The sequence below is a fragment of the Pseudonaja textilis genome, chromosome 7, assembly GCF_049901715.1.
Source record: "Pseudonaja textilis isolate UNSWEBS1 chromosome 7, rPseTex1.2, whole genome shotgun sequence".
In the NCBI taxonomy this organism is placed as follows: domain Eukaryota; kingdom Metazoa; phylum Chordata; class Lepidosauria; order Squamata; family Elapidae; genus Pseudonaja; species Pseudonaja textilis.
The window spans coordinates 3284781-3309668 of record NC_141996.1 but is presented as its reverse complement, the minus strand read 5'-3'; the positions used below and the strand labels follow the sequence as shown (position 1 = coordinate 3309668).

The window sequence follows — 24888 nt, the reverse complement described above, 5'->3', positions numbered from 1 at the left end:
GAAAACCTTGAATTACGCCGTCTTCGATCTGATCTAACTATGGTATATAAAATCATACATTGCAGTGTCCTACCTGTCAATGAATACTTCAGCTTCAACCATAAAAACACAAGAGCAAATAAGCGATACAAACTCAAGGTTAACCGCACCAAACTTGACTGCAGGAAATACGACTTCAGCAACAGAGTGGCCAATGTCTGGAATACTCTACCTGACTCTGTGGTTTCTTCCCCAAACCCCAAAAACTTTAACCTTAGACTGTCTACTATTGACCTCACCCCTTTCCTAAGAGATCTGTAGGGGGCGTGCATAAGCGCACCAACATGCCTACCGTCCCTGTCCTATTGTTTCTTTTATTTTTCTTATATGTATCCATTTCATGTATTCATAACTACGTATATACTTATGCCTATTATCTTGTAAGCGATTGACAAATCAAATAAATAAATAAAATAAAATAAAGTGCGGGACTGCCAGAAATCCAGATGTGGATTCAGAGCAGTCAATAGCCAGCAGAGGGCGTTCAGTCCCAATAAATTGGTAAGTACAGCAGAAGGCGCTCTTAAGAGAATGGAATAGAATAGAATAGAAACATTGGAATGAAATAAGAGTAGAGTAGAGTGGAATGAAGAATAGAGTAGAGTAGAGTAGAGTAGAGTAGAGTAGAAATATTGGAATGAGATAGAGAGTGGAATGAAGAATAGAATAGAACAGAACAGAATAGAACAGAATAGAATAGAAATATTGGGATGAAATAAAGTAGAGTAGAGTGGAATAGAATAAGAATGAATAGAACAGAAAAGAATGGAATGGAATGGAATAGAATGTAGAATAGAATAGAATTTTTTATTGGCCAAGTGTGATTGGACACACAAGGAATTTATCTTTGATGCATATAAGACTGCTAAAAACTAGACACAAATCCTCAAATTGGTTGGACTCAGCCTTGAAACCTTCTCCGAGGAGTCCTCTCTTCTGATCTCATTTGGTGGCCAAAGCACAGGTAGTCCTCGACTTAACGACCACAACCGAGTCCAAAATGTCTGTGCCTAAACCAGACATTTGTTAAAGGAATTTTGTCCCATTATTTTACAACCTTTCCTTTCTACGGTTCTTAAGCGAATCCCTGCAATTTGTTAAAGTTAGTAACCCAGCTGTTAAGCGAATCTGGCTTTTCCCATCGACTCTGCTTGTCAGAAGGTCGCAAAAGGCCGATCACATGACCTCGGGACTCTGCGGCCGTCATAAATAGGAGTCGAGTTGCCAAGCGGCAGAATTTTGGTGGCGTGACTGTGGGGAAGTTGCAACGGTCGTATCAGTGTGAAAAAAACCGTCATAAATCTCCTTTTTTCGAATAGTCACTAAAATGAACAGTCATTCAGTCCAGGACCACCTTTTATTCGAGCTTCGGAATATAAACGTTAAGTTTCAACGATTTGGAAACTGTGCTTCGACCGATGCAGCTTTGGAATAACACCGGCAGTCGCAAATGAAATGGAAATTGAAATGCCACAAATTCCACAAAGAAGAGGGAGTCGACTTATTTTCCAGAAGCAGCCGAAGGCAAAGACAGGAAGCAACGGATAGAAACTCATGCAGGAAGGAAGCAACCTGTAAGCCCAGGACTTTTCCCCTTCAACCGAAAAAGAACGAACTTCTGAAAGTTAGTATTTCCAAAGGAATTCTTTATTGAAAGGAAGCGGTCCCGGTACTAGTCAAAGCAGAATCTAAGATGCTTCCAGACATACAGTCATAGATAAAGGGAGTTAGAACCCCTCCCCTTATTTAGATGTGGATTTAGTCAAACAAAGAACAAACCTGTTAATTCCCACCCCCCTCCTCTTCTCTACGAACGTATCTTAGAAGAGTTTCCCAGGGAGTATCTTCTGGAGCTGGAATTTTTACGGTCCCTTCTCCTCTTGCTATCTCCCCAAGAGGTGACAAGTTTCTAGACATCTGGCTCCAGTCCTCCAGTTGTATATCATGTGCAAGTTATAAGATTTAATATATTCAGGCTACATCAAAAAGGATTACTTGTACCAACTTCCCCCCTCTCCTTCTTCTTCCATTGAAGAATGGCAGATACATGGATCTCACACAACCAGGGCTTTTTTTTTTTTTACATTTCAATACAAACATGACCATAATTATATATTCAGCTTTCCCATCCAAGCCATATCATATTATTGCTTATTCCACATTTCTTTAAATATTTTCATGCATTGTTATATTCGCTGCGCTCCTTTTATCCCATTTCAATTCATATTGTAGCTCGTTTCGTTTTTCTTTAAATATTCTCATGTCTTATTGAACAATATTATCTGAATTCTCGTTCCATTTCTGGACTCGTTACACCCGGAACCACACTGTTCAGTTAAAAGAGATGCTTTTTAAAATATGAAGATAAAAAATTTATATGCACAAAAAAAAAAAAAAAAAAGGAGAGAAGCAACCTGGAATTAATGAGGAATTTCCTGACAGTGAGGACGATGAACCAGTGGAACAACCTGCCACCAGAAGTTGTTGGGCGCTCCATCCCTGGAGGTTTTTAAGGAGAGATTGGATACCCATTTGTCTGGAATGGTATAGGGTCTCCTGCTTGGGCAGGGGGTTGGACTAGAAGACCTCCAAAGGTCCCTTCCGGCTTTATTCTGAATATATTATCTATAAATCCACTTACCATCAGCCAGAGGGGGGAAGGCAGCTGAAGGAGGACCTGCACGTTGTTGGAGGTAATGGACTCGACCCCCATGCACCAGAGAAGGGAATACAGCCACGGTTCATTGACAAGGTACAAATTGACGCTGAGGTTTGCACTGGCATATTCCCTGTTTGAGGATGGAGGGGAGGAATTGAGAGGAAGGAGCAGTTTTAAAAAGCAGCCGGCGGATTACAAACCTGCAGGGTTTAAACTGAGATTTTCCACTATCCTCGTTTGCTTGTCCTCTATCCATGTTTCAGTGCTTTTATATTAGGTTTTTTTTTTGATGATGTTCTAAGCTGCCCACAGTTGCTTAACAGCGAGAGACGGAAAAGGTGTTGGGATTCTAGAATGAGTGCAGAGAAGAGCAGCGAAGATGATGAGGGGTTTGCAGGCTAAATCGTATGATGAATGGCTGATGGAACTAGGTATGTTTAACCCAAGGATTAAGGGAGATATGACAGCATTTTCCAATACTTGAAGGTCTGTCAAAGGCAAAGGTCTTCCATCTTGGCAAGTTTAAGACTTGTGGACTTCAACTCCCAGAATTCCTGAGCTAACATGACTGGAGGAGAAATTCTGGGAGTTGAAGTCCACAAGTCTTAAAGCTGTCAAGTTTGAAGACCCCTGATCTACAGTATCTATCTTATCTATCTATCTATATCTTCTATCTTCATCTCTATCATTTATCAATCATCTATCTATCTATCTATCTATCTATCTATCTATCTATCCAAGGGCCTTCAAATGTGGCAAGTTTAAGACTTGTGGACTTCAACTCCCAGAATTCTTGAGCTAACTTGACTGGAGGAGGAATTCTGGGAGTTGAAGTCCACAAGTCTTAAAGCTGTCAAGTTTGAAGACCCCTGATCTACAGTATCTATCTTATCCATCTATCTATATCTTCTATCTTCATATCTATCTATCTATCTATCTATCTATCTATCTATCTATCTATCTATCTATCTATCTATCTATCTATCTATCTAATCCAAGGGCCTTCAAATGTGGCAAGTTTAAGACTTGTGGACTTCAACTCCCAGAATTCTTGAGCTAACTTGACTGGAGGAGGAATTCTGGGAGTTGAAGTCCACAAAGTCTTACAGCTATCAAATTTGAAGACCTCTGTTCTACGTGATAAGCGAGGAACGCAGTGGCTCAAAGACGCTGAGCTTGTCGATCACAAAGGTGGGCAGCTCGGCGGTTCGAATCCCCAGCGCTGCGTCATAGAGTGAGCTCCTGTTCCTTGTCCCAGCTTCTGCCAACCTAGCAGTTCGAAAGCATGTAAAAAAATGCAAGTAGAAAAAATAAGGACCATCTTTGGTGGGAAGGGAACAGCGTTCTGTGCGCCTTCAGCATTTAGTCATGCCGGCCACATGACCACAGAGACGTCTTCGGACATCGCTGGCTCTTCTTCGGCTTTATAACTGAGACGAGCATCACCCTCTAGAGCCAGAAACGACTAGCACAGATGTGCAAGGGGAACCTTCACCTTTATGCTATAGGCAGCAGGTATGTGTAATAAGTAGTAATAATCTTCAGTAACTATGACTACTGACAGGGTGTGTGAGAGAATATTATGGAAGGATTCACAAAAAGACGTGAAGGATATCCCCACACCCGCTCAGTAACCATAATTCATTCATTCACATTCCTGGCTTTCATGGTTAAATGAGGATTTGAACTCATGGTCTTCCACTTTCTTAGTCTGGTGCCTTAACCCCTAGACCAAACTGCCTTGCCCCGCGGTCATCAATACCGTATACCTACCGTGTTTCCCTGAAAAGAAGACCCTGTCTTATATCTTTTTTGCCACCCAAAAAAGGCACCAGGTCTTATTTTGGGGGGATGTCATCCACTGACTAACCTCACTTGCGTCCATCGCCCCCGGCCTCCTTTTCGCTGTCAGAGGCCTTCAGGAACCTCTTCTTCTTCTGTGACCAGCAAGGCTTTCCTGGAGGCCTCTGCGGGAGATAATGGAGCTCAGGATCGACCAGAGCTTTGTTATCAGCTCCAGAGGCCTTCAGGAAAGCTTTGCCAGTCTTGCCGGCTGCAGAAGAAATGGGCTGGCGAGCCAGGTGTCAGGGGGTGCGAGGCCCGGCTACACCTGTCCAAAGGTAAGTAATAGGGCAGCTCCACCCATTTCCATCCTAGCTTAATTTATACCCATCCACTCTGCAGTGGGCGGGATCTTTCGGGGGGTAGGGCTTATATTGGGCACACGTGTAAAAAAATTCAAACTAGGGCTTACTTTCAACGTAGGCCGTATTTGGGGGAAACAGGGTATCTACATCCATGCAGAGCCAGGGGTGGGATGTCTTGAGAAGTGCAGTTGCAAGGGACTAGCAAGGCCATAAATGAGAAGATGAACTAGCATCTGCCAGAAGTGGTGTACTAGGGTCTCCTGCCTGGGCGGGCGGTGGGTGGGTTGGACTAGATGACCTACAAGGTCCCTTCCAATTCTCCTATTATTCTGTTAATCGGTACCTCCGGAACTGCCCCATCGCCCGTCATGCCCTGCCTCTGAAAAGCAGGCCAGAGGACCAGAGGGCCAGCTGAGAACCGTACCTGATATCCTCGCGGGTGACCTGGGTGTATCTCAGGTTGAGCTTCTGGCAGCCTCGGTCTCTTAACCGCTGAGCGTCCCTCTTCTGGCCACAGGTCTGCTGGAATCCGGGGGCGATTTCTTGGACCAGGTGCCTGTCCAGACTGGGCAACCACATCACCTGGGAGAGCAGTGGGGAGAGAAAAGGAGCGGGTTGAGGACCTCAAAGGGGTTCAGGAAAAACCAGAGGTGCTTTGGAGCAGCGGTCGCCAACCATTGAGCCAGGGACCACTGATGGTCCGCGAGAAAATTTTGGTGGTCCGCAGAGAAATGTCACCCCCAAAGCAATTAATCCAGGCTGCGCAGGAACACAAGGCTGCGTCGCCCACTTAGCCCACAGGAACAGAAGGCTTGCATCACTTGCATTGCGAATAAAACGAGGGAGTGAGGGGAGGGGGGAAAGGGTGGAGGGGGAACTTGCCCCACACACCTGGCCTGGCCACTGGATTGCTTCTTTCCTCTTCTTTCTTCTTCTCTGCTTTTGGCTGCACGCAAGGAAAGCAGCCAAAGTCTTTCTTTCTCTCCCCCAAACTCTGCCAGAAATGAGTCTTTGGGATCCTGCAAGGCCTCTTGCTCCAAGAGGCTGCGAAGACTCATTTCTGGCGGAGTTTGGGGAAGAGAAAGAAAGACTTCTGCTGCTTCTGATGCTTTCCTTGCATGAAGCCAAAAGTCTCTCTCTCTCTCTCTCTCTCACCCCTGAGAACAGCTCTGGAGACAGCATCCTGCGATCCCAAGTAAAGAACGATCGATCGGTAGGAAAATGACGGGTTGGGGAATTTTTCTGCAGATTTTTGGGGGGGATTTTCCCAGGGTCTCTGGTCCACAGGATTTAAAATTATAAAGTTTGGTGGTCCCTGAGGTCCAAAAGGTTGGTGACCCCTGCTTTGGAGAAGTTAAGAGCTGCAATAGCTCACCTGACTCCAAAACAACTCGAACCTATGCTGATGCCTTAGCTGGAGTCTTGGAAACTTATGTGGGAACACTTAACCGACATTAGCAGGACAAACAGGTTAGTACAGGTAATCCTCAACTTACAACCATTTGTTTAGCGACTGTCCGAAGTTACAACGGCACCGAAAAAAGGGACTGGTGACTGTTTTCCACACTTATGACTGTTGTAGCATCCCCAAGGTTACGTGATCAAAATTTGGACACTCTGCAACTGACTCATATTTATGACAGTTCCGTGATCCCTTTTTGTGACCTTCTGATTCACTTAACGACCGTACTACTAACGTGACACTTGCAGTGTTACTAACTTAACAACCTGGCAAGAAAAGTGGTAAACTTAGGCCAAACTCACCTAACAACTGTCCTGCTTAGCAGTGAAAATGTTGGGCTCAGTTATGATTGGAAGTCAAGGATCCCCTGCATTTACGCCGGTCGTTAAATGAAGCAAGAGCGAAGTGCAACCCTTTCTGCAGAGCCACTTCTTCCCAGGAATGTTCTACAACTCTAGTCGTCCTTGTGGGTCTGTCAAAGCCAAGTTGCTCGATCTATCCATCTATCCATCTATCCTTTTGCTTTGGATTTTTTGATTTAATGTTTGCTGGCACCGATACAGAAGCCCTGAAGTCTGTCCAGCAGCCGCCTGGCACAGCCGTGGTGGTGCAGTGCTTAGAAAGCAGGAGCCAAATTGCTGGGAGCACGAAGCTGGCTCTGGAAAAGTCTCAGTGCTATTGCTGTTGTGAAGGAAGGAAGGAGGGGAGGAAAGAGAGAGAGAGGGAGGAAGGGAAGAGGGGAGGGAGGCAAGGAAGGAGGGAGACATGAAAAAGAAGGAAAAAGGAAAGAAGGAGGGAGGGAAGGGAGGGAGATGGGGAAACAGGGAGGAAGGAGGGATGGAGGAAGGAAAGAGAGACAGGTAGTGAGGAGGAAGGAAAGGAGGAAGAAAGGAGGGAGACAGGGAGGAGGAGAGAAGGAAGGAGGGAGATAGGGAGGGAAGGAAAGGAAGGAGGAGGAGGAGAAGAGGAGGGAAAGAGGGGAGGGAGGGAGGGAGGGAGACATGAAAGAAGGAAAAAGGAAAGGGGAGGGAAGGGGAGGAGGGAGGAAAGAGAGACAGGAGTGAGGAGGAAGGAAAGAGGAGACAGGAGGGAGGGAGGAAGGAAGGAGGGATAGGGGAAGGGAAAGGAGGAAGAAGGAAGGAAGGAGGGAGGGAGGAAGGAGGAAAGAGAGGAGGAAGGAAAGAGGGGAGGGAGGCAAGGAAGAAGGGAGACATGAGAAAAGAAGGAAAAAAGGAAAGAGGGAGGGAAGGGGAAGGAGGGAGGGAGATGGGGAAACAGAAAGGAGGGAGGGAGGGAGGAAAGAGAGAGACAAGTAGTGAGGGAGGAAGGAAAGGAGGAAGAAAGGAGGGAGGGAGGGAAGGAGGAAAGAAGGAAGGAGGGAGACAGGAAGGAAGGCAAGAAGGAAGGAGGAGGCAGGGAGGAGGGAGGAAGGAAGGAAGGGACCCTGGTGGCGCAATGGTTAGAAGGAGTATTGCAGATTAACTCTGCCCATTGTCAATAGTTTGGTCCTGACCAGCTCAAGGTCGACTCAGTATTCCATCCTTCCAAGGTCGCTAAATTGAGGACCCAGGTTGCTATTGGGGGCAAATATGCCGACTCTGTAAACCGCTTAGAGGGGTCTGGAAACCACTGTGGAGCGGTATATAACTCTAAAGTGCTATTGCTATTGCTAAATGCTACCCACAAAATTCCCGCACAACTCACAGCCCGCTGAGGGATGCCCGAGGTGAGGACGGTATTCAGGGTGACGTTGACAGAAGTGGCGTAATACGGGTGATCTTCGGGCAAGTCCTGAAGGTTCAAGAGGACGGTGGTGTTGTCCTTGATGGTTTCCAGCATCTCGGTCAGTTTGCAGACCGACTGGTTGGCAGCTTTTACGAAGTCAGATGGGGAAAAGGAGCTGACTGTCCAGAAGGGGTCATTCTGTGGGGAGAATTGCAAATGATGTGCTTTGAAGATCATCCAGGCCGCGGTTGACCCACAGGTGCTTTCTCCAAAAGGCAACTGTGTTCAGAGTACTGCAGCATACATTCAGCACCAGAAAAAGTAAGCACAGATGGGCGAGGCTTCATCTAACTTCTTTATAAACACATAAAGTCAATTTTACAAGACCAGTTGTAGATTTCTCCAACATGGAGCAAACTCAAACAGAAGCAGACATGTTACAGGTTCAGAGCAGAGCAGTAACTCAGGAGCTCAGAAACAGACATCAGTTTCACCTTAGGTTAAGCAGGGAAGGGAAGGAAGCCCCCCACCCCACCCCCTCCCCAGATAGAAGAAAAAAGTCTCTGGGACCCTGCAAGGCCTCCTGCTCCAAGAGGCTGTGCTGGTGCAACAAGTCTCAAAAGGACTCATTTCTGGCAGAGTTTGGGGGAGAGAAAGAAAGACTTCTGCGGCTTCTGCTGATTTCCTTGCATGAAGCCAAAAGTCTCTCTCTCTCTCCCCGAGAACGGAGCTGGAGACGGTGTTGGGTATATGAATACACCAACTGGTTTGGGTGAATGAATATATAAAACCTAGGTGTAAGTGTTTGCAACTTTAAGCTCCAAACTGCAATGTCATTGCATAATTATGGGTGTGGTTGCAAGCTGCAATAATAGGCAGTGAGAGAGACGTAACACTTCCTGGTTTCTGATCCTGGTTTCGAGTTCCTGTTCCTGGTTCCTGGTGTTACTGATCTCTGGTCTGTCTGCTGTCTGTCTGCCTAATACTGTTTACTCCTGTATGAGATGTCTACTGTGCAAGATACTTCTCTCAACTGAACACAAGGACTGTTTGCTTGGTGAGCTGTGGATTCAGCATTGTCTTTGTGAGAAAGGTATCAGAAGAAGAAGATTTACAAGCAGATAAAGACATTGTATTTACTGTTTAAAAGACTAGGTAACTGGATAGATATACTGGATACTGACATATGGACTGAATGACTATTCTTAATCTCTGTGTGAATTAAATATCTATTTAAAAACCACAAACAGTGTTTTTGTCTCAAGTGTGTGTATACTCTTGGGCCCAGCCTCTCTCTCATTTGGCTGCCTGGCTTGACTGCTGCTGTGCACTCAGCTCGGGGGTTTATCCCCAAACACTAACAGACGGTATCCTGCAATCCCAAATAAAGAACAATTGATCGGTAGGAAAATGGGGTGGGGGATTTTCCTGCAGACTTTTGGGGGGATTTTCCCAGGGTCTCTGGCAGGGGTGGGATTCAAATTTTTTAACAACCAGTTCTGTGGGTGTGGCTTAGTTGGTGGGTGTGGCCGACACAATATCACTCACATCGAGGCATGCATCTTCTTGTCTGGCCTATCATGACTGTGGGGATGCTGCAACAGACGTAAGTGTGAAAAACGGTCATAAGTCACTTTTTTCAGTGCCATTGTAACTTTGAATGGTCCCTCCACGCAAGCAAAGTACCAGCAAAGGAGGGGAAAAAAACTCCAGAGACGTTCCTGAGACAGGAAGTCTAGTCCTGCCAAGAATGTAATAAGGGTTAATGGAGAGGCAGTTTCTGTAAGCAGCACCAGAACGTTTCCTTCCTGCCTTCCTTACAGGATTAGCCCAGTAATTTCTTCTAACAACCGGTTCTCCAAACTGCTTAGAATGTTAACAACCGGTTCTAGCGAATAGGTACGAACTGGTAGAATTCCACCCCTGGTCTCTGGTCCGCGGCATTTAAAATTATGACTTTGGTGGTCCCTGAGGTCCAAAAGGTTGGCAACCCCTGCGCTAGACTACACATACCCAATCCCACAATCATTCTTCATATGTTTTAGCCTCCAGCCCCCTAATCTTCTTTGTTGCACTTCTCTGCACACTTTCCAAAATCTCAACATCTTTTTTTTGTATTGGGGTGACCAAAACTGGATGCAATATTCCAAGTGTGGTCTTGGTAAGGCTTTATAAAGTGGTATTACTACTTTGCATGATCTTGATTCTATCCCTCTGTTAATGCAACCTAGTATAGGCAAGTCCTCGATTTACAACAGTTCACTTAGTGACTGTTCAAACTTACAGCGGCACTGAAAAAAAGTGAAGTTACGACCGTTTTTCACACTTACGACCATTGCAGCGTCTAAAAAGTCTAAAAATGTGGCAAAACTTATTTAGCTTACTTCCCAAAAGTTCTCACTTAGCAACATCAATTTTGAGCTTCGTTGTGGTCGTTGAGCACGACCTGTATTGTATTCGCTTTTTGAGGGGCTGCTGCCACAGACTGTTGGCCATTTTGTTTTGTTTGGTCTGTTTGCCACAGAGGCAACTGTCTCAGTTGTGATCCTCAACACTTTCTCTAGCTTTACTACATCTCTTGTCAAGAGTGGTAACCAGCAACTCCTGAAAAGGGACGCGGTGGCTCAGCGGCTAAGACGCTGGAGATTGTCAATCAGAAAGGTCGGCGGTTCAAATCCCTAGGGCCGCGTAACGAAGTGAGCTCCCGTTCCTTGTCCCAGCTTCTGCCAACCTAGCAGTTCGAAAGCATGTAAAAAATGCAAGTAGAAAAATAGGCACCACCTTTGGTGGGAAGGTGACTGTGTTCTGTGCGCCTTCAGCATTTAGTCATGCCGGCCACATGACCATGGAGACGTCTTCGGCTTTGTAACGGAGATGAGCACAGCCCCCTAGAGCCGGGAACGACTAGCACAGAGGGGAACCTTTACCTTTTACCTTTAACCACCAACTGGACATAATATTACTACTTACTTACACACCTTGAGGAACCATTTGCCTGCATTCAATCTTTCCAAATCAGTCCAGTTGAACATAGAGGAATGATCGTAAGCAAGTTCTGGAAATACTTCCTCGACATTGGTCGTTCTTCGTAACGTCTGGTCATGCATAAGAAAAGGCACTCCGTCGTAACTGTGAACAGAAGGACACAAGAATGTAACAATTATCCCGCTGGATCAAACCAAGGTTTCCTCTTCATTCAGAATTTTGCTTCTTGCTTCCGGGTCCTTGCAAATACAGGTAATTGAGACTTACAGCCATACGTTGAGTGACTGTTAAAAGTTATAATGGCACCGGAAAAAACTGAGGACTGTTTTTTACACTTATGACCATTGCAGCATCCTTATGATCACATGGTCAAAATCCAGATGCTTGGCAACCAGATCATATTTATTTGCAGTGTCCCAGGGTCACATGATCAACTTTTGGGACCTTCTGACAAGCAAAGTCAATGGGGAAGCCAGATTCACTTAGTAAACTGGGTTACTAACTTATCAATTGCCATGCCACTTGGTACCTTTAAGGCTTGTGGACTTCAACTCCCAGAATCCTTCAGCCAGCCATGCCACTGGGTACTTTTAAGGCTTGTGGACTTCAACTCCCAGAATCCTTCAGCCAGCCATGCCACTGGGTACCTTTAAGGCTTGTGGACTTCAACTCCCAGAATCCTTCAGCCAGCCATGCCACTGGGTACCTTTAAGGCTTGTGGACTTCAACTCCCAGAATCCTTCAGCCAGCCATGCCACTGGGTACTTTTAAGGCTTGTGGACTTCAACTCCCAGAATCCTTCAGCCAGCCATGCCACTGGGTACCTTTAAGGCTTGTGGACTTCAACTCCCAAAATCCTTCAGCCAGCCATGCCACTGGGTACTTTTAAGGCTTGTGGACTTCAACTCCCAGAATTCTTCAGCCAGCCATGCCACTGGGTACCTTTAAGGCTTGTGGACTTCAACTGGCTGAGGAATTCTGGGAGTTGAAGTCCAGAAGTCTTAAAGGTGCCAAGTTTGGAGACTCCAGCCTTAAATACGAGCACAAGCAGAAAGACTTACCTTATCACCACATCAGCCTGCACACCGTAAACCTTCTTCTCCACTGCCTTCTGGAAGGACATCAGAGTGTTTTCAGGTGCTAACTGGAGGAGAAACAGAAAGAATAAATTATATTTTGTTTTACTGCTATGCACCAGAAGCTACTATGGGACAGAGTTTCAAACCGGAAACTAAAATATGAACATCAGATATCCAAACTTGTTTTAAAAGATGTGTGCCTCCCCAGGCCAGGAACACCAATTCCACAGAAAAGCTAAAATTAATTTAGTTCAAAATTAAAATTACATTTATTGAGATGGGCGATAACAACAGAATTCCACAAATCTGATTCTGTGCTGTTCCTCCTCCTCATTTATTTAATGTATATGCCCCTCCTTCATTTCACTATCCAAAGCGACACACAAACTTATATACACACACGCATATATATAAAGATACATTCATATATGTATTTGTATATACACATACACACACAAATGGACTCATACCAACCATACTAAGAAAATAATAATAATCAGGATTTTTTTCACTGCCAAAATGTAAAAACTAAAGGCATCTCCTAAATTTGGAAGGATTACAGTCAATTAAATGCAGGCTGAGCATCGCACCGCACTAATTGTCCTTTGCCCCTAAGGACCAAAAATGCCCTTTTTTGGGATTCATTAAAAGGAAGGGGATTTAGATGAAATGAAGTAGGGAAAAAGACTTGAAGGCTCCTTTAAAGCCTGCCGTTTGCCGTGTTGGCCCCGTTAAAAGCTTGCTGCAAAAGGGCAAGATTTGCATCACTTAATTGGAAACCCAACGAAGTGGCTGAGTTCATAGACTGGGGGCAGGCGGAGGGAGGCGGATTTCCCAGCCTTCGATCAGCTCCCCCTCCAGCGTGGAAGCTCCATTATAATTTCTCGAAGGGCCCACTCTGCCGTTAGAGGTAGTCCTCGACTTACAATGATCCGTTTAGTGACCCGTTCGAAGTCACAACCACTGGAAAAAAAGGATCTTACGGTTGTTTTTTTCTCCCTGGCGACCACTGCAGCATCCTCCATCATCATTTGAGCAATGATGTTCCATTTTAGGACCTTTCTTGCCACAGTGTCGACTCATAAAACATTCCTATGCCTGTTTTAGTAGGTGCCATAGAAAAAAAGGGTGGGTGGGTGGAAGGAAGGACATCTGGAAGAGCAGTTGAAAGCAAAAGTACATTCCAACTCTTATCTTTAAAAGATTGTAACTAAAATACCAGGAATATATTTAATTGGAGAACATAATTGGAGATCGATGACATCCGGCCCGTGAATGTGCTTAATTGGAGAATCTGATTTATGACGCACTGGGAGGGGAGGAAACAGGGTCACAGGGCACTGTCAATTACGTAGGCCAGAGTTGGCTGCATACAGGGCATTGCCAGTATGTCGCCTCTAGTAAATCTTTTGAAGTTGGTTGAAGTTTGGCTCGAGAATCATTATTTAATTAGGGCAATTGCTGGGATCCTGACACACAGTTAAGGGAATCCCTGCAGTCCTTAAGTTAGTAAAACTCGGTTGTTAAGTGAATCCGGCTTTCCCGTTGACTTGGCTTGGCTTCGTTTCAAAGCCTCTTCCAAACCGTGGGGGCAAATACATCTGCCTTTTTGTCTTGGATTCTTAACCAATACTGACAGGAACTGTGAAAAATTGCCGGAGAGGTCGAAGTAATAAACTGCTTTCTCCTGCAAGGGAAACATTTATCTTCAGACTGTTCACTCCCAGCTGAGGCTCTGTATACCTGGGAAAACCTGAGGAGAAGAAAAGGCCGGAGAGCTGGATTGCAAGGATTCTTGAATCTGTGACTGGCAGGCATTTGACACTTTAGGTACTCTCCATCTTAGGTGCCACCTAATGTTAACATCTGCATGTGAAATGACCAAGCTCGGAGGGCTCTTACAAGCTAAGAAAATAACTCTCTGTGACCCTTACCTAAGAAGAAAGCGGATTTTTATAATAGGAGAGGGATGTTATGTTGGGTATGTTTGCTGCCTTGAGTCATTTGTCAAAATAATAAAGGTGAGAGATAGATAGATAGTCTTTTTCCCTACTTTATTTCATCTAAATCCCCTTCCTTTTAATGGATCCCCAAAAAGGGCATTTTTGGTCCTTAGGGGCAAAGGACAATTAGTGCGGTGCGGTGCTCAGCCTGCATTTAATTGACTGTAATCCTTCCAAATTTAGGAGATGCCTTTAGTTTTTACATTTTGGCAGTGAAAAAAATCCTGATTATTATAGATAGGCAGACAGACAGACAGAGGTGATAGACATAGATGATAGACAGACATGATTAGATATAGACAGATGATAAGACAGACATAGACAGATGATAGACAAGACAGACATAGTAGATAAGATGATAGACAGACATGATATACAGACAGATGGTAGACAGACATAGTAGATGATAGACAGACATGACAGATAAGACAGAGACAGACATGATAGACAGATAAACATAGTAGAGAATAAATAGATATGATACACAGACAGATGGTAGACAGATAGACATAGTAGATGATACAGACATGATTAGATAGACAGAGACAGACAGACAGACTGATATCCCACCTTTAATGTTTTTATAAATAAGGTGGCAAAGATATCCATGTGTACCGTCCTCCTCCTATTGTCCCCATAGCTACCCTTGGGGAGAGGGGGCTAGGAGAGATGGACTGGCCCAAAGTCACCCAGCTGGCTTTCATGGTTAAGGCAGGACTTGAACACAACACCATCTCCCATTTTCTAGCTTAGTGCTAGAAAGGCTACCGTGAACCACGTATGGCTTCTTAAATCAACTGGGCACCTGAGGTGGTGGCCTGGCTCTATGTTGTCAGGCGCAAAGGAACAAGGCCACATGTTAAGATTTATCGCTCAAAAATCTAAATCAACTAAACTTCACTGCTACATTGGCACCAGATAACAAAACTCAAAAGAGGGGCTGGATTTGGAGAACGTAATGTGAGAACGTAATGATGCTAGGCTGATGACTCGCTTAACACCGCCCCCCTCTGCTTTGCCTGCTCTTCTGCTGCAGTGGTGGATTATTTCCCTTTCCTTGTACAGAAAATCAACAGCACAAAGGCGGAATGGATCTCATAGGCTGAATAGGTGACTTGCCATGGAGAAAAACCCCATTTGAATTCTTTGGGAATCACCCCTGAACAGAATCCTTGGGGAGTCCAAAAGGTGCTTTTTTTCAGGAAGCAACTGGACTTTCTGTTTTTTTTTCTTTCTATGGAAGACGTTTCGCTTCTCATCCAAGAAGCTTCTTCAGCTCTGGATGGTCAGGAAGGGGTGGATTTATTCTCCTTGCAGACAGCTGGTCATTTGCATCCTTTTAGAGGGCCGTTGAGGCCAACTGGAGGTTGGGCAAATGGTTCTTGTAGTCTGCATTTTTCCTCTGGAAGTCTATTCCTCCTCCCATACCATCCAAAGGGTGTTCATCCCAAATTGTATAGCTAAAATTCTATAGAGATTCTTAGTCATCCATCATTGCCCCAAAGGTGCTTTTTTCTGGAGAACTTTCTTGATTTTTGTTTTGAAGTCGTTTCGCTTCTCATCTAAGAAGCTTCTTCAGCTCCGACAGGATAGCGGGGAATGGAATGATTTATATTCGTTGCAGACAGCTGGTCATTTGCATCCTTTTAGAGGGTCATTGAAGCCACTTGGGGGTTTATCTGTGTCCTCAGGGTCACCTGAATAGGACACTTCTGGTTCCTGTAGTCTGCAATTTTTCCTCTGGAAATCCATTCCTACTCCCACACCATTCGAAGGGTATTCACACCTCAAATTCTCAGTCCTCCAGGTCATGGTTGTCCCCAAAGTGCTTTTTCAGGAGGCAACTGGACTTTCTGGTTTTTCTTTGAATCTTTGGGAGCTTTCATTAACTTTCAGATCTCAGAGTGGATGCCCCACATGAGTCAGTCAATACGTGGTCGAACTTTGTACCATTCATGGTGGACATGTGATTTATAAGCAAAGAAATACTGGAGTAGTCTTAATACCGGAGATTCTTAAAGTGAATATAAAGAAAAATAACCAGAGACTTTTCTTTTAGGCTTAATGGACAAAGAGCTTAGGGGGGGAAAAAATTGGAACTTTGATGTTAAATATGTTGACAGTAGCAAGATTACTTTATGCACAAAAATGGAAGGATGCTTTGATACTCATAATGGACAAATGATTGGAGTTAGCAGAGATGGCCAAATTGACTGCTTTGATTAAAGAAAAAATAATAATAATTTATTTTTGTTTCTACTTTTGGGGAATTTTGTGCTCGAGGTGGGGAAAAAAATGAAACTTTGGTTTTTGCTGATTTAGATAGAGGTCTGCTGTTACAGCAATTCCCGGTATACATTATTATGTAAAGGTAAAAATAGTGGAGGTTTTGCATAACAGATGTCCAAATGGAGTCATAGATGCCGACGCAAACTTGCAGTTTTATAGAAATAAATATATTTTACATCTCTATACATAAGCACATAATCAGGCGAGGAGGAGCCGCATGAGGTAAATCAACACAGAAGGAACATCATGAGGTAAATTTATGGGGCACGGCGAAGAAAAAAAAGGCGGGGGAAAAGGGAAACGCCCCCTTCACACACACGGCAACCAATCACAGCACAGATTGCCTCACACCGAATCTCACCAACCAATCAACTCTAGCTATGTGTTCTGGCTCACCGCACAACCCCTCCTCCACCCACTCCAGCTGTTAAATTTAAATATCCAGCTGTTAAATTTAAATATCCAGCCGTTAAATTTAAATATTTTCCCACTATTTTCATTATTTTTTCTTTGTATTTTGATAAACTAATAAAAAAATATGAAACAATATGTGGTCGAAGGTGGCATTCAATAATCTGCACTTAAAACTGGTGCGTGTGTGTGTGTACTGTGTGTGAACAGAATGAAAAAGAGGCCTACCTACCATGGGGGCTCCGCGGTGGCCAAGGATGGCAGGTCTGGGCCCCAAGTCCTTCCTTTCCATGATGCACGGGGAGGAGAAGGTGAGGGGCACCAGGTACAGTCCAAGGACAACTGCGAAATAGGTCCCAAGCATCATCAGCTGGGAACCTGGAGGGAAGAAACATGGCAGACCTCAATTGATTTGGAACAGAGTTGGAAGGGACCTTGAGAGGTCTTCTAGTCCAACCCCCTGCTCAAGCCAGACATTCCAAGAAAAGAAAACTCTCTTGATTTCAAATGAACTAATGGCGCCTAATAAAATTGCACCCTAAATCCTCTCTCCGTCTCGGCTATCGATGAGAGGATGTAGTCCATACAGATTCACAGAGTTGGAAGGGACCTTGGAGGTCTTCTAGTCCAACCCCTTGCACAAGCAGGACATCGTATTCCATTTCAGACAAAGGATTGTCCAGTCTCTTCTTAAAAACCTCCAGTGAGGTGGAACATCCACAGCTTCTGAATGCAAGCCATTCCACTCTTTCAGGAAATTCCTCCTTAGTTCTAGATTGCTTGTCTCTCTGACTAGTATCCACCCATTGTTTCTTATCCTGCCTTCAGATGCTTTGGAAAATAAATTGACCCCTTCAAATATTGGAACCCTGTTACGATGTGCCCCACAATTCTCCTTTTCTCTAAACTAACCAAAACCAAATCCTTCAACCGTTCTTCATATCTTTTAGCCTCCAAGCTTTAATCAAATAGTTTCTCTTCTCTGAACTTTTCCCAAAGTCTTAACTTAACAAAGGGAAGTACTAATACCACTCTATAAAGCCTTAGTAAGACCACACCTAGATAAGAGTCCTGCATTGTTTTGTTCACCACATAAAAAAGATATTGAGACTCTAGAAAAAGTGCAGAGAAGAGCAACCAGGATGATTAAAGGATTGGAGACTAAAACATACGATGGACGGTTGCAGGAACTGGGCCTGGCTAGTCTAGGGAAGAGAAGGACCAGGGGAGACAGGAGAGCATCTTCCAACATTTGAGGGGCTGCCAGAGAGGAGGAAGGGGTCAAGCTATTTTCTAAAGCCAGACAAGGAATAATGGATGGAAACTGAATGAGAGAGGATTGTTGGAGTCAAGATGCAAATAACACTGACATTGTAAATTACCTAAAGAGTGCTGTAAAGTGCTATGGGGCAATATACAGGTAGTCTTTGACTTACAACCATTTATTTAGTGACCGTTTGGAATTACAACAACCTTACTGTTTTCACACTTACGACCGTCGCGGCATTCCCATGTTCACGTGATCAAAATTGGCCACTGGTTCGTATTTATGACAGTTGTAGTGCCCTGTGATCATTTCGTGACTTTCCGACAAGCAAATTCAAGGGGGAAAGCCATATTCACTTAACAACCATGTTACTAACATGACAACCGCAGCGACTCGCTTAACAACGGTGGCAAGGAAAGTTGTGAAATGGGACAAAATGCACTTAACGGGGCAAAATGCTTAGCAGCGCAGATCTGGGGCTCCACTGTGCTCCTACGTCAAGGACGGCCTGTAATTTCATTTCCTGTTTGTTTGCTAAGATGTAGTCTGATCTCTTTTCAGGTTGCTGTTTTTATAACGCTGACCTTTGCCTGTTCTTTCCTGTCCGTGGCTAAGCAGATTGCATTATTCTCGTCCCAGTTGTCTCATGCTTGGTTCCTGTTACCCAACACCTCTTCAATGTTGAATGTTTCACATTTAACCTTATGTACCAAAGGAAAGAGAATCACTGTAGCTCAGGGTTGAACTGTGGGGGTCCTTAATGCTTTTCTGACCTGGGTGGTTTTCTTGCAACGTTTCATGACCCAACTAGGTAATTTCATCAGTGCTAGAAGGAGATGGGGTTTGAGGAGGAGGGGGGAGGAGGAGGAAGAGGACTGTGGGGTCCTTGGTGCTCTCTGAGCTGGCTGGTTTTCTTGCAGATGTTTCATGACCAACTAGGTAATATCATCAGTGCTAGAAGGATATGGGGTTGGAGGAGGAGGCGACAACTACTCTGGGGTCCTTGGTGCTCTCTGAGCTGGGTGGTTTTCTTGCAGATGTTTCATTACCCAACTAGGTAACATCATCAGTGCTAGAAGGGAGAAGGGTATGAGGAGGAAGAGGAGGAGGAGGACTGTGGAATCCTTGATGCTTTCAGGGGTTGCTTGTTTCTTGCAGACTTTTCAGTACCCAACTAGGCAACATCATCAGTGCGGGGCGCAAATCCCACACTCCCCAGCACTGATGATAGTACCTAGTCAGGTAACGAGATGTCTGCCAGCAAACCAGCAAGCTTAGACAAGAGCACCATTTGCAATTATATCAAAGGCACAGAAGTCGTACATCATTCATGCTTTATTTTTACTTTTGTTGTTATTGTCGCGTCACTGCATCAAATCTTTCTCTTGAAACCTGCCAGACTTTTTGCAAACATTAGGCTTGCTAATGCGGTTTTTTAAAAAAAGAAATAAAATAAACAAACCCTCACACACAAACACTTCATTTCCGCTCCAATCCTGACTGTCTGAATTAGAATTACAGGGAATTAGGGTGACAGCAACTAGCCAGGGGCAGCCCAGAGTGCTTATGGCAGCGAGACTCAATGTGGAAAGCGAAGTGCTAGATCTGCTCGTTTTAATTTGCTGAATGTTGAGCGGCCTTGTCTCTTGCCTCCTCTATTTTTGGCTCCGCGCATCTCGTCCTTCCCAACGTTATCCGATCTCGGTGTTGCTACGGGACAAAGGTTTTCTAGCATCCAGGCAAACTTGGCAGCTTTTGGACGTCTTCAGAGCCAGCTTGCGCAACATTTTCCTCATATATCCAAACTACAGCTGGGGTCATGATGGCAGAAGTTAATTTCCCCAGAAGGACATCGAAGCATCGCACGAAAGGAGAAAAACTTAATAAGGCAAATAAGCAAAGCAATATCCCCTTCGGCTGACTGACAACCGAATGAAAAAAGAAACCGAGAAGTCAAAAATGCGCAATTCTCGTTGGAATATACCGTAGATCTCTCCGATTGGAAAGTTTAGGACTTAATCAGGCACAGATTTCAATCTGCTTGTCAATCTCAGCCTCTTTTTTTTTTTTAAAAAAAGGAAGAAACAAACAAATCTCCAAGGATTTCTAGGTGCAAAGATATTTACAGGTGATCCTCAACTTACGACGACAGCTGAGTCCCAAATTTCTGTTGCTAAGTGAGAAATTTAGTGAAGGGAGCTTTGCCCCATTTTACGACCTCCCTGGCCACGGTTGTTAAATGAATAAAGTGAATCTGGCTTCCCCATTGACTTTCCTTGTCAGAAGGTTGCACTAGGCCCGTGACGGCGACCCTATGGCATGCGTGCCACAGGTGGCATGCGGCGCCATTTGTGCCGGCACGCGAGCTGCAGGCAAACTTACCTCACTGCACATGCACGTGCCTCACAGCTGATTTTCAGCCAGTTGGGGGCCTTTTTTGGCCTCTCAGAGGCTTGAGGAAGGCTTCTGCAGGCTTTTCAGGCCGAAAACTAGGCCCCTTTCATCACTTCCTGTTTTTCTGGAAATACCGGAAGTGACGAAACGGGTCTAGTTTTCGGCCTCAGCAGAGGGCTGGACTAAAAGACCTCTAAGGTCTCTTCCAACTCCGTAATTCTATTCTGTTCTATTCTAAATCCCTATTTTCCTTCTCCGTAAAGTATTATGCTTGTGCGATGAAAATGAAAGTTGCCCAAAATTGCTCAGCCTCTCCAAAGTCATTCTTGCAAGGCCAGCTTCATTCCTCACAGGTGTGTGATGTCACAACACCCTTACAAAAGGGGGTAGAGTTGGCATCATAAAATTTCAGCCCTCAATCTGTGGTTTGTATGTCCTTCCCCTTCCTCGTTATTCCATTTTTCCAGCTGAACAGGAGGAAAGCGGTTCTACTTACTGGCTCTTTCGGCTTTTGCAAACTGCCCGGAAATCAACCAAGACAGGGCCGTGACCGCCACAAGGGCTCCTAGGTGCAGAAAAGGAGCAGTTGCCTGTGGTGGAACAGAAATGATTTGCAAACCGTGAGTAAGATCACAGTTGTGATCCCCTGAACAGTTAATAACAAGAGAAACAGAAAAACGCGGTTTGTGGGGATCCAAGATAGTTCTGCAAAGTGTTCTGACCCAAACCCTTTTCCAGTAAGACAAACAATAACCAAAGGGAACAGAAACCTTTTAATGAGTCTTACGAATCCCCGGTTAAAAGGCTGCTGCAAACTAATTAACTTTGATAAGCGCAAACCTCGCCAAAACTGTACGACACTGCCAAGAATCACAGATAAGAAATATTTCACAACACAAGAGACTTCAAATACCAAATTAAGATACTGTAATGTCCACGAGACTGAGTTTCAAAATGTCTTTGCTTCCTGCAAAGAACGTTCGCTTCAACGCTGCCTTTTATCTTCTTGAAGGAGGGGCCATTCCCTTGCAGCCTTACTCCTGAGTTGCCTGTGCAGTTGCAGCTGCTCTTTCGTGTGAGCAACCCTGCGCACACGCGCACTTGGCACAGGCTCCTCGGGAACCTCCTCATCGCTGCTGCCAGCCCCCACAATCCCTGAAGGCCTCACTCCACTCCCTAATGGTCCTGGCCCCTCATCTGAGTCCTCGCTCTCCTCAGCCGTCCACACCTGCTGCCGGCTAACCACAACACAAAGCTGCAGGGAATTAAAAGTGGTTTTCGACTGTTGGCACTTGCAGTCCAGGTAGTCTTCAAATTACGACCCCAGTGGAGCCCAGAATTTCTGCTGCTAAGTGAGATTTTACTAAATGAATTCTAGTTTTACAACCTTTCTGGCTGCAGTTGCTAAGGGAAGCACTGCAGTGGATAAGTTAGTAACACGATTGTTAAGTGAATCGGGCTTCCTCACTGACTTTGCTCCTTTGTCAGGAGGTCGCAAAAGGGAGACCGTCATAAATAGGAGTCAGTTGCCAAGGGTCCGAATTTTGATCATCTCACTGTGGGGAGGCTGCAACGGTTGCAAGTGTGAAAAAAGGTCATGCGTCACTTTTTACATTGTCGTCGTAACTTTGAACGGTCGCTAAACAAACTGTTTTAAGTCAAGGACTACCTGTATTCTCTTTTCACTTAGCAACAGAAATGTTGGTCGTAAGTTGAGGACTACTCCGAATCAAAAAGAGGGCTGGAAAAATATCTACAGAGCCCTCACATCCTGGACATAAACCCTTTCAACTCCTTCCCTTAAAATGACGCTATAGAGCCCTGCACACCAGAACAACTAGACACAAGGGAAGTTTTTTCCCGAATGCCATCACTCTGCTAAACAAATAATTCCCTCCACACTGTTCAACTTATTTACTAAGACTGTATTACTATTATTCCTGTACTACTAGATTCTAATAACACTTTCTAGTACCTACTTCTCACTTATGACTATAACCATGTTGCTTGTATCTTTACAATTTATGCTGCTTGTATCTTTACAATTTCTATTGTTTTATTTGTTCCCTAGTATGATTTGATTGCTTATTGTACCCTATGACTATTATTAAGTGTTGTACCTGATGATTCTTGACTCTTGATGAATGTATCTTTTATGTCTGAGAGTATTTGCACCAAAGACAAAATTCTTGTGTTTCCAATCACACTTGGCCAATAAAGAATTCAATTCAATTCTATTCAATTCAATTCTATTCTATTCTATTCTATTCTATTCTATTCTATTCTATTCTATTCCTATTCCTATTCCTATTCTATTCCTATTCCTATTCTATTCTACTTGTAACCCTATCAAAAATCATGAGAAAACCAGTTTTTAAGGAATGTTTTTTTTAAAAAAGGGCTTGGTTCAAATATTTAATTGCTGAACTGGACAGGATCAAATTTAGGACAAAAGAACTTATTATATTGTTTGGCTCTGCAATCTTGGTGTGTTTGGGTGGGGCAAATTAAGCGAAAACACTTACTTGCAAAGATATCACCACCATATCCCATTCATCGTCCCACAACTGGGCTACACAACTCATTGTAACCACAGTTGAGATCCAGGTAGTGATTAGCCCAATCTGAAATGCAAGCAGAGAGAGTTTACTCTATTCAGTTACTAGGATTGACGGTTCGATCGTCACTATTCAAGCTCTCAGCTTCGCAGGTCAGGCAAGGCCTGTCAATTCAGGGGCTTTCTCAGGGGTCAGGGTGCCTACGGGTTTGGAAGAATGCACAGTTTCACCCACGCATTTTAACACCCTGCCATTTGGATATGACTCCCGGGCCCATAAAAGCTTGGGTTGAGATAGAGCTGCTGATTTTTAAGCCGCTATCAAAGTCTTCCTGGGTTTGGTGGAAGAGTTTTAGGGAAAGTCATACGTGGGGAGGAGGAGAAGGAAGAGGAGAAACAAGAGGAGGAGGAAGATAAAAGAGAAAGGAGGAGGGAGAAAGAAGAGAAAGAGGAGGAAGAAGAAGAAGAGGAAAAAGACGAAGAGGGGGAAGAGAAAGAGGAGGACGAGAAGGGAGAAAGAGAAGAGAAAGAGGAGAAGGAGAAGAAAGAGGAGGAGGAAGAGGAGGAAGAGAAAGAGGAGGAGGAAGAGAAAGGAGAAAGGGGAGAGGAAGAGGAGGTGGAAGAGAAAGGAGGAAGAGAAAGGAGGAAGAGAAAGAGGAAGAAGAGGAGGAAGAAAAAGAGGAGAAAGAGGAGGAGGAAGAGAAAGGAGAAAGAGGAGGGAAGAGAGGAGGAAGAGAAAGAGGAGGAGGAAGAGAAAGGAGAAAGGGGAGAGGAAGAGGAAGAAAAAGAGGAGGTGGAAGAGAAAGGAGGAAGAGAAAGAGAGGAAGAAGAGGAGGAGGAGAAAGGAGGAGGAAGAGAAAAGGAGAAAGTGGAGGAGGGAAAAGAGGAGGAAGAGAAAGAGGAGGAGGAAGAGAAAGGAGAAAGGGGAGAGGAAGAGGAAGAAAAAGAGGAGGTGGAAGAGAAAGGAGGAAGAGAAAGAGGAAGAGGAGGAGGAGGAGAAAGGAGGAGGAAGAGAAAGGAGAAAGAGGAGGAGGGAAAAGAGGAGGAAGAGAAAGAGGAGGAGGAAGAGAAGAGGAAGAAAAGAAAGAGGAGGAAGAAGAGGAGGAGGAAGAAGAGAAAGAGAAGTAAAAGGAGGAAGAGAAAGAGGATGAGGAAAACTGATAAAGAACTCATTCTTTAGGAAAATGAGTTTTATGATGGGCCACTCCCACTTCATCGGCCATTTGTTGAGTGTTTCCGAGACACACTCTCATATTACGATAACTCTGGCACGGATCAGACCAAAACCCACCTTATGGATCCAATGCAGATTCATCTGTTGTCCTACAGCTATGTGACAAAGTGCTAAAATCTGAAAACAAGGGGGGGGGGGAAAACACCACAATTATTGATTACTTAATTCATTCAGGGAGGCGCTTTGGCAACCACGAAGAACGAACATTGAACACTTAGGCAAGAAAAACCAAAAGTACACATATAGACTGGGTGAAACCAGGCCTCAATAGCAGTAACTGTGACACGGATCTTGGAGTCTTAGTGGACAACCAGCTAAATAGGAGCCAGCCGTGTGCAGCAGCCGCCAAAAAAGCCAATGCAATCCTAAGTTGTATTAACAGAGGGATACAGTCAAGATCAAGGGGAGTACTAATATCACTCTATAAAGCCTTAGTAACGCCACACCTAGGGTACTGCATCCAGTTTTGCTCACCACATTATAAAAAAGATCTTGAGACTCTAGAAGTAGTACAGAGAAGAGCAACCAGGATTCTGGGTGTGGTCTTACTAAGGCTTTATAGAGTGGTATTAGTACCTCCCTTGATCTCGATAGTATCCCTGTTAATGCAATTTAGGATTGCATTGGCTTTTTTGGC

At 44.5% G+C, this 24888-nt stretch overlaps 1 protein-coding gene across 7 annotated transcripts in view; it reads right to left on the bottom strand.

The window, feature by feature from the left end:
• Positions 1–24888, bottom strand: part of LOC113450166 (glycerophosphodiester phosphodiesterase 2) — a 121671-nt gene that overhangs the window by 13573 nt on the left and 83210 nt on the right. For all 7 annotated transcript variants that reach the window (XM_087937813.1, XM_087937818.1, XM_026721322.2 and 4 more), the window contains exons 5-13: positions 24309–24368; positions 22986–23084; positions 20957–21050; positions 17032–17177; positions 12079–12161; positions 11011–11161; positions 8012–8230; positions 5270–5427; positions 2681–2828 (exon numbers count right to left, since the gene is read on the bottom strand). In XM_087937813.1, the coding sequence (XP_087793939.1) occupies positions 2681–2828; positions 5270–5427; positions 8012–8230; positions 11011–11161; positions 12079–12161; positions 17032–17177; positions 20957–21050; positions 22986–23084; positions 24309–24368 (1158 nt within the window). The remainder of the gene's footprint in view (positions 1–2680; positions 2829–5269; positions 5428–8011; positions 8231–11010; positions 11162–12078; positions 12162–17031; positions 17178–20956; positions 21051–22985; positions 23085–24308; positions 24369–24888) is intronic.